The 13296-nt window shown below is 41.5% G+C and overlaps 1 protein-coding gene across 3 annotated transcripts in view; it reads right to left on the reverse strand.

The window, feature by feature from the left end:
- Positions 1-13296, reverse strand: part of slco1c1 (solute carrier organic anion transporter family, member 1C1) — a 73424-nt gene that overhangs the window by 17841 nt on the left and 42287 nt on the right. For all 3 annotated transcript variants that reach the window (XM_073066131.1, XM_073066130.1, XM_073066132.1), the window contains 3 exons: positions 12375-12632; positions 10130-10294; positions 268-463 (listed from right to left, as the gene is read on the reverse strand). In XM_073066131.1, coding sequence (XP_072922232.1) covers positions 268-463; positions 10130-10294; positions 12375-12632 — 619 coding nt within the window. The remainder of the gene's footprint in view (positions 1-267; positions 464-10129; positions 10295-12374; positions 12633-13296) is intronic.

The following is a 13296-nucleotide window of genomic DNA, read 5'->3' on the forward strand; positions in this document are numbered from 1 at the left end:
CTACATCTTTTCTTTCCCCCACTTGATACTACCTTGAACCTGAGCATTTCTGCACTTTTGGATCATTTTCCAACTTGGAAAAGTTACTTAGAGAAGGAATGCTGCAAGAGGGATCTCATGCATGGTTACAAGTGCCTGACAACAGAAAGGATTCTAAACGAATGGACCAACACACAGGACTGAACCGAGTGGACTAAATCTACAGCAAAACATTTTGTGTAAAATTAGACAATAAAATTGTAAGTAGTCCAGTAAATCAGGACTCACCCTTCATAGGAGACAGTTAAACCAGCCACGCGAGAATTGTCACAGCCCATTCCAAAGTAGGTGAGTGATAGTAACCAACCCAAGACACTGCAGCCGATGCACATCTTTACAGCTTGAACAACATTCATTTTGAACCTTTTCATCACCAGACCACCAAAGAAAATTCCGAGGCACACTGCAGGGACGCTTATGATTCCTGAAAGAATAAAAATAGTGAAATGTACAAAATTTCTCAGATTACTTGACTCAACTTGTACCATAGGAAGTTGTCTCTTGGCTCATTGTGAAAGAGTTCTCACCATCATTCTTGCATTCCTTTCTATATTAGGAGATTTTTTTTGTCAACAAACCTTAATGAGAATTATTTTGGGAAATCACCACTGAATCTCCTACTACTTGTTCACTGTGAGCAAGGTATGTGTGTAATAAAACAATTCTACTCAAATTCCTCCTGCAACACAACATGCCTCTTGCCCATTTTCAAGGGGAAATTTCACATCACATGGTCCCTAGTGACTGGAGTATGATCCAATCCAAGATGTGCTTTCAAAGAAAAGGTACTGTGCATATCAAGTGGGTGCATGATCCTTAAGTTAGCAATCAAAGATTCCCAGAGAAATAATTTATCAACATGCTTGTAATGTTAGGAGGAAAATTATCAAACCAAATCTGTATATATTATTGTCATCTGGAAGCTGCAAATGTGAGACAATATTACACCAAATCGCAGGAACCCTACGATATTAGGACGTGAGGAACCAAAGCAAGAATATACTATCTAGCTCCTTGCACTTGCTCTCCTATTTGACAAGATTCCAATCACTTTCATAGCACCTCTTTGCCACAGCAAATCCACATCCTTCAATACCTTTAATGTTTATTGCTTCCTACTTTGAACATATTCAGTGACTGGGTCATTAAAATGACCATGCATTATCTCTTTTGCATTATACAAGCACTTTTTGAAGACGATATACACACTCCATTTATGGTTCATGCCCCATGTTCTAGCCTCCGCTCACTTCCAGTGTCGGAGAGCGAAGGGAAGGGCAGGGAGAAGAGGCGCAAAAGGGAGATCAAGAAGATGCATGTGGATCGATACATCTTCTGTTTGCTTCCTTAAAGCCACATAGATAGATCATTTTAATGAATTGTCACAAGATTACGTCGAGAAAAATTAATACTTGCAAGTATAAAAATCTTGGCTGGAATATATTGAGCAAGCCCTGTACTGCAGCTCTATTTTTGGTTGAGATATTAAATAGAAGGCCATGTGTGAGGTCTGGGTGGATGCAAAAAGATCCTACAGCACTTCAAAACTTCCATTATCTTGGGAAATGTTAGATGTACACATATGTACAAATTATATTTATATAAATAAATATATATAAATTATCTGAGTGTAGAAAGGTCTCTCAATTAGTCTTGGCCGACTTAAACAGTTTCAAGGGTGTTGAGTGAGGTGGGTGGGTAGAATACCTGTGCTTTTCAATAGTGCCTAGGAATACTTTCCATTGCACAGTAGATGACAGTTCAACTTAATGCCATTGATACTTCCTTCAACTCAAATATACCGTCATTTGGTCAAGTGCAATGAAGAACTTATTTGCAGCAGCATCACAGGCACGTAGCCTCAGATACACAACATTCACAAGAAGTATAATGTTGTGTAATTTGTTCAAGAGAGAAAAAAAAACAATTAGAAGGAAAAAAGGTCCATTGTGGAGTGAACTGGAAACAGTGCTGCTATACTGTGTGTGGCATGGTGGTATAGTGTTTAGTCAGCGCTTTACAGTGGCAGCTGTAAGATCGGGATTCGATTCCCACCGCGGTCTGTAAGGAATTTGTCCATTTTCCCATGTAACTGTGTGAGTCCTCCGGATGCTCTGGATTTTCTCCCACATTTCAAAAAAAAACACATGGTTAAGGTTAGTGAGTTGTGGACATGCACACCAGAAGCATGATGACATGTGTGGGGGTTCAAAACAAACACTTGCTGATTTGATTTGACGCAAGCAACACATTCCACTGTATGTTTTGATAAACATATGGCAAATAAAGCTAATCATTAGCTCTGGAGAGAATAGGGTTGTGCAGGTTCAAGAACCCAATGGTTGAAGGGAAGTAGCTATGTTTGACCTTGGTGGTGCAGGATTTTGGCTACATACCTCCTCCCTGATGGCAGCTGTGAGAAGGTGGCATAGAATGGATTTGTGAGGATCTTTAATGATACTTGTTGCCTTCTTGAGGCAGCACCTCATGTAGATGCTATGGATGGTCTGAAGGAACGTGCCTGTGATGTACTGGGCTGTGTGTCCGCCACTTGGTAAGCTCCTGTGCATTCAGATTGCTTAACTAGACCATGATTCTTTGATTCACCCCTTACCTTATTTACGTGGATTGCTTATTCATGATCTCAGGAGGTATTTTTTCCCTCATTCACAGCTACAGCCCTTCTTTTTCACTGCCCTAGTGCAGGGATGGATAGCTACATTAACCCTGATTCTCTGCATCATTCAGTTCCCAAAGCAACATCCTCGGGCAGTTGTTACAAATCTTCACTCCTCTCTAATTCTAGCCAACCTCATACTGCTCGCTACGCTGTCCCTCCTGCGTGGGAGCACTTGGCCAGATCATCCTGAATTCAGCCCACTGACTGGACTACCCAACCCAGTCCTGGTCTAGATCACTCCCCCAAAGGGCAGAATGAGCTGAGCAGCCCTCATCCTCCCTCCGCAACCAAGAAGCATCACATTGAGTAAAGCAGGCTCCAAATACCACGCAGAGAGAGGTATTTAAAAACTACATGAATATATTGAAGCAAGCAAGCAAAAATGCTTTCATTCAGTACTGAGCTCTGAAGTAATCAGCAAGGACAGCATTTATTGTCTATCACCAACTGCTCTTGGGAAGGCAGCAGTGAGCTGTTTTCTTGATCAGTTACAATATCCTAACACTGTTGGACAAAGATTCCCAGGCTTTCCATTCAGTGATGGAGCGCCAGTGATACATTCCCAAGCCAGAATGATAGACTACCTGGAGGAGAACCTGCAGGCGGTGGTGCTTGACTGCTTATTCTTTTCCAAATATGGTGCCTGAGCTGCTGAGTTCCTCCAGTGTTTTGTGTGTCTTACTTTGGATTTCAAAAATCTGCAGACTTTCTTGTGCCTGTGATCATCTCTAAACCTCTTTATCCTTATCTCTGGTTATAGGGACTTCTGCTAAGAGGAAAAGTTTACAACTACATACCTTATTAGATGGAGCAGAGAATAGGGAACATCAGAATAGGGAAGAAATGTGATCTAAGTAAATTTGACTGTGGAATGATGGAATGATTGTTGGTGCTAGACAGCATAGTTTGAGTATCTCAGAAACTAATGATCTTGTGGGATCTTACAAGATCAACTGGATCAACAGTTGACGGGTCTGTGAGTGAAAATGCCTTATTAATGAGAGAAGTCAGAGCGAAATGGTCAGACTGGTTCAAACTGACAGGAAGGCAACCACGCCTCACAGCAGTAGTGTGCAGAAGAGCATCTCTGAACACACAACACATTGAGCCTTGACATGGATGAGCTACAGCAGCAAAAGTCCATGAACAAACACTCAGGAACCACTTTATTAGGAGGAAGGAGGTACCGAATAAAGTGGCCACTGAGTATATGCGCGCTTTTCCCACTTCTGTAAGGAAAACACACCTAAAATCGATCAATACTCTTTATAACCCAATCCATTCAAGACAACATCCTGGTGACTCTACTCTGCACCCTCTCCACAACAATCATGTCCTTACTATACAGAGGCAACCAAAACTGCATCTAATACTCCAATTGGAAGCTATTAATGAAGGCAAGTTTTTTAAAAATCTCCCTTGAGCGATACAGATAGCAGTGTTCCCTCCATGCACTGTTCCCACAGCTCTGGCTGGTACAACACACACTTATTTCAGTTCTATGTTTTCAGTTTTATTTGTCCTTATAACAGCCCCAAATTTTATTGTTCAGATCCAAAACACAAAATCTAGCCAGTCGCATTTATGTTACTGTACTGTCATCTACTGTTCAACACTGGTACCTATCTGTCCAGATGGCCTTATGTCTTTCTTGTTCGAGTACTGTATTACAGAAATTAATGTGTAGGATTTGAAAAGTCAAGACTGATTTACAACCATAGATTTAAAACTCCAGAATCCAATTAAAAATACATTTCACTTAACAATAATTTATTATTAAGCATTCTGACAGGCTGCATCACTGTATGGAAGTGGGGGGAGGCTACTGCACAGGACAAGAAGCTGCAGAGGGTCGTAAGTTTTGTCAGCTCCATCTTGGATACTAGCCTACAAAGTACCCAAGAAATCTTCTAGGAGTGGTGTCTCAGAAAGCCAGCATCCATTATTAAGGAGCCCATCAACCAGGGCATGCCCTTTTCTCACAGTTACCATCATGTAGGAGGTACAGAAGCCTGATGGCACACACTCAGCGATTCAGGAACAGCTTCTTCTGCTCTGCCATCTGATTCCCTAGTGGACATTGAACCCATGAACACTACCTCACATTTTTAATATACATGTATTATTTCTGTTTTTGTACTATTTTAATCTATTCAATATACATATACTTAGATTTTTTTTTTAAATTTCTTCATGGAACTGCTGCTGCTAAGTTAACAAATTTCACGACACATGCTGGTGATAATAAACCTGATTCTGACAATAGCGCAGCACTTTAGTCCTTGGGAAATTTAAGCTAACACAACTATATTTAACTTTTAAGGATATAGATTGCTTTAATATTCCTACTTTCCCAAAATTGCTTATTCAAGTTCAAGTTTATTGTCATTCAACCGTATATATGCATACCTCCAAATGACTAAGGTAAACAACAGTTCATACAACTCATACACAACATAAAGTAATGTTACCACAAATATTTAACAAATAAAAAAATATATTCCATAAGATTAGCATTTGGCATGAGGTGCATTTACAATACAAGTCAAAAAGTAAACAGTATGGCAGCTACTGATGCTTCCTAAGTGATGAGACCTCGGTGTTGACAGGGCGTTCAGCAGTCTCACAGCCTGGAGGAAGAAGCTGGTTCCCATCCTAGCAGACCTGGGTGTCATTGTACACCAGTCATTGAAGGTGGGCATGCAGGTACAGCAGGCGGTGAAAAAGGCAAATGGTATGTTGGCATTCATAGCAAAAGGATTTGAGTACAGGAGCAGGGAGGTTCTACTGCAGTTGTTCAAGGCCTTGGTGAGACCGCACCTAGAATATTGTGTGCAGTTTTGGTCCCCTAATCTGAGGAAAGACATTCTTGCCATAGAGGGAGTACAAAGAAGGTTCACCAGATTGATTCCAGGACTTTCATATGAAGAAAAACTGGATTGACTAGGCTTATACTCACTGGAATTTAGAAGATTGAGGGGGGATCTTATTGAAACATACAAAATTCTAAAGGGATTGGACAGGCTAGATGCAGGAAGATTGTTTCCGATGTTGTGGAAGTCCAGAACGAGGGGTCACAGTTTAAGGATAAAGGGGAAGCCTTTTAGGACCGAGATGAGGAAAAACTTCTTCACACAGAGTGGTGAATCTGTGGAATTCTCTGCCACAGGAAACAGTTGATGCCGGTTCATTGGCTATATTTAAGAGGAAGTTAGATATGACCCTTGTGGCTAAAGGGATCAGGGGGTATGGAGAGAAAGCAGGTACAGGGTTCTGAGTTGGATGATCAGCCATGATCATACTGAATGGCGGTGCAGGCTCGAAGGGCCAAATGGCCTACTCCTGCACCTATTTTCTATGTTTCTACCTTGTCCTAGTGGTATATTATGTCTTGCCTGATGGTAGGGAGTCAAAGAGATTGTGGGACAGATGGAAGAGAGCCTCGAGACCCTCCTGATATATCTCGGATGTATGGAAGAGAGACCCCAATTATCCTCTCTGCAGTCCTCACAATGCTTTGTAGGTCTTGCATTCAGATTAGGATTAGTTGGGCTCATCTCTAATAATAATGTGACCTGCTATCAAAGTAGACCGTCAGACAGCATGGAGTGCCCATAACAACTTGGAGCTTAATGCTATTATGTCAGCGTAAATGAGGACTGGCTTCTGCCGACAACCCCTACCTGTCTCCCTTTGGAAATTAATGGTCAGGCTGTCTATGGTTAAGTCATTCCATTTTCTGGGGACTACCATTGCCAACACATTGAAGTGGGACAAGCACATTATGCTCATTACTAGGAAGGGCCAGCAAAGATTGGTCTTCCTACACCAACTTAGAAAACTTAACATGTCAGGGCGTACCCTGATGAATTTTTCCACAGCCACCAGTGAGAATGTTGTGAAAACCTTCATCACTGTTTGGTTTCCCACCACCTCCTCCCTCTCCAAGTTAGATTGCAGCAAGTGGTCCACTCAGTGGTGAGGATCATTGGCCATCAGCAACCAGCATCAAAAGACCTGCTCTTCACCAAAGCGAGAAAAAGAGTTGGAAAAATGGCTGCTGGCTCCACCCACCCTAGCAGTCACCTATTCATCAAACTGATCAGGGAGCCACTACAATTCCATTACCACCAGAACTACACGCCCTCTTCGAAGTGCCTTTCCTGTAGCTATCCAGTTTCTCAACAAATCTCAGGGGTAATACCCTGTACAACATCTGTAAAATGGCCTTTCCTGCTCTCCTTATTCGGTTGGTAATTATGTAGTCTGTTCATATGTTCACATTGATTTTAAGTTTTATTATTGATGTTTGTGCTACTTGCTGGTTACTCATGGTTGTTTGCACTACTGTCCCTTAAATTATTGGCTGCCATTGTGTTGTCTGCTATGGTATTGTCCTTGTGTTTTTACGCTCAGCACCAAACCACAATTAATTCTGGTACTTTTTACATAATGGCAATAAAGGATTCCCATACCAGTCAGTGAAGCAATCGGTCCGGACACTTTCACTAGTGCTGCTATATAAATTGTTGGGGGGGGGGGGGGGGGCTTGCGTGCTTCCTTTGCTTTATTTTGAGACACAACTCCTTGTTATTTTGTGAAATAAAGCAAGTACTTGTGTCAGGCACCATTTTTATGGTGTGAAAAAGGAAGTGGAATATCTGGAAAACAGTATTACTTTAAAATTAGTAGCTCATTTTACCGGCAATTGAGAATGCCTCAAGCATTCATCAGCACCTTGATATTGTGAAGTTACAGCAGTATTGATTAATTCACAATTTTCTGTCAGTAGAGCAACATATACTATCTGATAAAATCACCGCAAGTATTCACAGAAAGTAGCACAGAGCTGGTTCAGAGATATTTATTGAGAGCGCAGAAAAACCATGTATTGACAAGTTTGAAGCACTGTTATGAGACCATAAGATATAGGAGCAGAATTAGGTCATTTGGTTCATTGAGTCTGCTCTGCCATTTCATCATGGCTGATCCAATTTTCCTCTTAGCTTCAATCTCTTGCCTTCTCATGCCTGGACCAATCAAGAATCCATCAACCTCTGCCTTAAATATACATAAATACTTGGCCTCCACAACAGCCTGTGGCAAAGAATTTCACAGATTCACCACTCTTTGGCTGAAGACATTCCTCCTCATTTCCATTCTAAAAGGACACCACTATTCTATGTCCTCTGGTTGTAGACTTTCCCATTCCCTCCACATCCACTCTATCAAGGCCTTTCACCATTTCATTTACTGGATGTGGGCATCGACAGCTAAGCCAGCATTTATTGCCCATCCCTATTTATTGCCCTTGAGAAGGTGGTAATGAGCTGCCTTCTTGAACCACTGCATTCCCAGAGGTGTAGGTACACCCACAGTGCTATTAGGGAGGGAATTCCATGATTTTGACCCAGCGACAATGAAGGAACAGCAATATATTTCCAAGTCAGGATGGTGAGTGACTTGGAGGGGGATTTCCAAGTGGTGGTGTTCCCAGATATCTGCTGTTCTCATCCTTCTAGATGGTAGTGGTCATGGGTCTGGAAGTTGCTGCCTTGGGAACCTTGGTGTGTTGTTGTAGTGCATCTTGTAGCTAGTACACACTGCTGCAACTGTTTGTTGATGGTGGAGGGATTGGATGCTTATGGAAGGGGTACCAATCAAGTGGGCTTCCTTGTACAGGATGGTGCCAAGCTTCTTGCGTGTTGATAGAGCTACACTCAATAACTCCTCCAAGTGCTGCTCAACATCCTGGTGCCATGAGACAATGTTGTCAGGGCAACTCCCTCTCTTGGTGTATGCCATTGTGCCACCACCTCTGCTTGGCCTGGCCTGCCCTGCTGAAGAGACAGTACATATCCAGGAATGGTGTTGGTGGAGTCCGTAATGTTAACTGCAAGGTATGATTCTGTCAGAACAACTATGTCAGTCTATTGCTTGACTAGTCTGTGAGACACTTCTCCCAACTTTGGCACAAGTCCCCAGATGCTAGTAAGGAGGATTTTGCAGGGTCCACAGGGCTAGTTTTGCCATTGTCATTTCCAGTGGCTAGGTCGATGCCGGGTTGTCTGTCCAGGTTCACTTCTTATTATTTTCTCTTTAGTGGTTGGATACAACTGAATGGCTTGCTAGGCCATTTCACAGAGTATTTAAGAGTCAACCACATTGCTGTGGGTCTGGAGTCACACATAGCCCAGGCCAATGAAGGATGGCAGGATTCCTCCCCTAAAGGGCACTAGTGAACTACATGGGCTTTTATGATAATCGACATGGTTCCATGGTCATCAGATATTTTTATTGAATTCAAATTCACCATCTGCCATGGTGCGATTTGAAATCATGTCGCCCATGTATAACTGGGTGTCTGGGTTACTGATCCAGCTGTAATTACCACTATGGCAAATCACCCCTATCATTCGAAAGGTTACAATAAGGTCACCCCTCATCCTTCTGAGTTCTAGTGAATACAGGCCCAAGCCATCAAACGCTCTTCATATGACAAGCCATTCAATCCTGGAACATTTTCATGAAACTCCTTTGCACTCTCTCCAGATTCAGTATATCCTTTCTAAGATAAGGGGCCCAAAACTGCTCACAGTTCTCTAAGCGAGGCCTCGCCAGTGCTTTATGAAGTCTCAACATTACATCCTTGCTTTTATATTCTAGTCCTCTTGAAATGGATGCTAAAATCGCACAGGCTTTCCACACCACAGACTTAACCTGCAAGTTAACCTTCATGGAATCCTGCAAAGGACTCCCGAGTTCTTTTGTGCTTTTTTTTTTGTATTTTCTCTTCATTTAGAAAACAGTCAATCCTTTCATTTCTTCTACCAACACTTTCTGACACTGTATTCCATTTGCCATTTCTCTACCCATTCTCTTGAGTATGTGAAAAGCCAGCTATCTTCTAATAATCAAAATAGCAATACGTTGTCTGCTACAGCAATGTATTGTATTAAAGCACTAAGGATCTGGTGCTGTACCAGTGGCCAAAACCATTACTTTAATAAACACAAGAGATTCTGCTGATACTGTAAATGCAGAACAACAAAGACAAAAAGTTGGAAGATCCATCATGTCAGGCAGCATCGATGGAGAGGAATAACACTGTCAATGTTTTGGGGAGAGAATCTTCATCAGGTCCTATCACCTGCCAGCCTGTACTCCTACCCCTCCCACTATCACCTTATTCTGGTTTCCCCCAGCTTCTTGCCAGTCCCAATGAAGGGAATACAGGAACTAGGCACTGGGAAAGAAAATGACAGCCTGGTCCCAGTGAGTGGAAACATCTGCTGAACCAGTTGCTGAAATATCAGGATTTCCACTGTTTCAGAGAACAGATACCAGTAGATTTACTCTACACAGTGAAAAGCAAACTAATTTTTCATTAGCCATGAAAAAAATACAAACCGATTATGAAGTTGGACTTTGATGCCGACTGTCCGTAGTGTTGCTCAATAAACTTGGCTTTAAAAGTTATCAAGCCAACTATGGAGTTGATTTGCAGGACCATTGACAACAAATACAGGGCAAAGATACGGTTGGTAATCAGTGATTTTACTGATGAAAAAAAACCTGGCAAAAGACAAAATATAAATGTTAGTATAATGGTGCTTAGTTTTAACATATTCTATACATTTCAGAAACAAATGCTCTAAATGTCACTTGCCTATGCCCATTCTTAAACTCACTGACAAACATGTCAGTTCAGACAAGAGACTCTTAATGCCTACATTCCATTTCCTGAGTTGCATCTGTTCTGGAGCAGTGCATTCCTTAAACATTCATTATTATTGGGAAGCACTGAGGAAACTAGGTCTGAAAGCTTTTGAGCTTAGAAAAATGAGAAGCAAAGAAACAAACATATGGAATTTTCGATGGGCTCAATGGGGTTAATGCAGAGTTGATGACTGGGCTGTTGAGAATCAGTGATCACAAAATAAAGGGGTCGGCCACTCAAGATGGGGATATGAACAAACTTCTTCATCCAATGGAAGCAATTCTCCTTCCACAATGAACATGAAGGCTCAGTCACAGAATATTTAAGACAGATTAAATAGGTTATTATTCTGTGAAAGGTTATTAATCTGTGAACCCTGGAGACTGAAGACGGCTGTCCTGGGATTGGAAATCTGTGCACGAACGCGGGTGGGTGGGAGGAAGGGGGCTTGGTTTACTGCTGTAGCTTTGTTAATAGCTCTGTTTTGTTTTGTTTTACTGAGCATTGGGGACATGCTACATTAGTGCCTGGACGCTTGCTGGCTGTCCCCAGCAGCAAGTGTTGGGTGTTAATGCAAACAATGCATTTCACTATATGTGTCAATGGTACATGTGATAAACAAATGAATCTGTATTTGAAAAGGGCTTTGGACATAAATGGGATCAATGGGTATGGAGTTATTGGAGAAATATAAAAGATCAGTTATGACTTCATAGAAAGGCAGTGGAGGTACGAGGAATCCTTTACTATTTCAACCTTTAGGCAGGAAACCAAGGCATTTTGTTTTCTTTTGTAGAATACCCATTAAGGAATTTTTCTTTCAAGTAAAAGAATCTCACCTTAAATGGGTTGGACTTCCATACTAAACTTGAGAGTTCAGATGTGGAGAGGATGTTTCCTTCCACAGGACAATCTGGAATTTGGGGCCACTATTTAAATACAAGGGCTCATCTTATTAAGGGTGAAATTAGAAGGTCGTTGGAACTCTTAAAAGGCAGTGGAAACAGGACATCATTTTTACAGCAAAACTGGAGAGATTATTGAAATGCAAAAGCTTACAGTGGGTTAGCGATAATATGGAGTTAAGATACCAAATCCTTTTGCAATTCACATTTTTCACTGGATCAATTCTTAATCTTCTAAACTCAGAATGCATGTGGTCAGTGTGCCCTTGTCTTTTAACCTTATTTAGTCATTGTCAGAGCCTTGGTGCCCAGAATCCACCAGATGGGGTCTGACCCAAGCTAGGCAGAAACAAATCAAAATTTGTTTCTACTATCACCAAACCCAATGCACTCTTGGTAATAAAGGTCTATGCATATTTTGTACACCAATTTCTAGAGCTGGATCTGAAGAACTTCACATATCAATATTTCTCCTCTCTACCTACAAAGAGATGATTTGCTGACTTCTGTGACTGCTGTTTGCACTACAACTTAAAATACAAGGTGTCTGCTGAATTCCTCTGCTTATCATAGTGACTACATTGCATAAGACCACAAGACATAGCAGCATAATTCAGCCCATCCAGTCAGTTCTGCCATTCCGTCATGGCTGATTTATTATTCTTCTCAAACTTATTCCCCTGCCTTCGCCCCATATCCTTTGACACACTCACTAATTAAGAACCTAGAACCTCTGCTTTAAATATACCAAATGACTTGGCCTCCACAGCCATCTGAGGAAATAAACTCCACAGATCCACTACCCTCAGGTTTAAGAAATTCCTCCATCTCTGTTCTAAAGAGACATCTTTGTTCTGAGGTTGCACCCTCTTCAAAACAACTTCATTAGGTGTCGGAATCTGCTGAATGTGCCAAAATGATGAAAACTCTAAGTGGAAGTGCATTCATTTGAAAAATTAAACATATCTCAAAGATCCTATGTGTAGATTTACTAGTTAATGGATTTTGTCATATCAACATGAAATGATACCTTGTTTGCACTTGTTATTACTTGTTGTAGTAACCTTCGGGTTAGTATCACTTCCTGCAACTTCATTCTGATCCTGTTTGATAAATTCCGCCTTTTCACCGGTATTGCTTGGTTCATTCTTTCTCGACCCCTTGGTGAGAGATCTCGGAAAGAACAAGAGGGGCATGGCAGAAAGAATGGCAACTCCTCCAGAAATTAAAAATCCAAGCCACCAAGCACCAACCCATCTTGCATCCTTTGAGGTCAGTGTAACTCTCTCTGTAAAAGAGATGCCCAAGAACACATCACATTTGAGGTTAATTCATATGAGACTAAAATATAGCTACTCGGCAAAATAATAGTTTGGCATGGACTAGATGGGCCAAAGAGCCTGTTTCTGATTCTATTTAATCAGTGAATAATTAGAACAGAAGATTGGTGTCATTGGACAGGTCCTCAGAGTCTCACATTGTGGCCAGAATTAGTTAAGATTGGGCACCAAGGTAGCATAGCAGTTAGTGTAATGCTATTACAGCTCGGGCGTTCCAGAGTTTGGAGCTTAATTCTGGCACCATTCTGCAAGGGGTCCCTGTACATCCTTCCTGTGGAATGTGTGGGCTTTCCACGGGTGCACCAGTTGCCTCTCACAGTCCAAAAACGTACGGGGTAGGTAAATTGGTCATTGTAAAGTGTCCCATGAGTAGGTCAGGGTTAATTGGGATCGTGGGGTTGCTGGGATGGTGTGGCTCAAAGGGCTGGAAGGAAATACTCCACACTACAACTTGAAACAAAAAAATAAATAAAGATTGGATAACGGCGATGATCCTTCTTCACCTTCTTGGCTCCTTGTAAATTGGCATATTGGAAACAAAATTCAATTGCTAATTATGATCAAAGGTAATAATTATCTTTAAATTGCCATCCACATCACTGGACTAAAATG

The sequence above is a fragment of the Hemitrygon akajei genome, chromosome 14 (genome assembly GCF_048418815.1).
Source record: "Hemitrygon akajei chromosome 14, sHemAka1.3, whole genome shotgun sequence".
In the NCBI taxonomy this organism is placed as follows: domain Eukaryota; kingdom Metazoa; phylum Chordata; class Chondrichthyes; order Myliobatiformes; family Dasyatidae; genus Hemitrygon; species Hemitrygon akajei.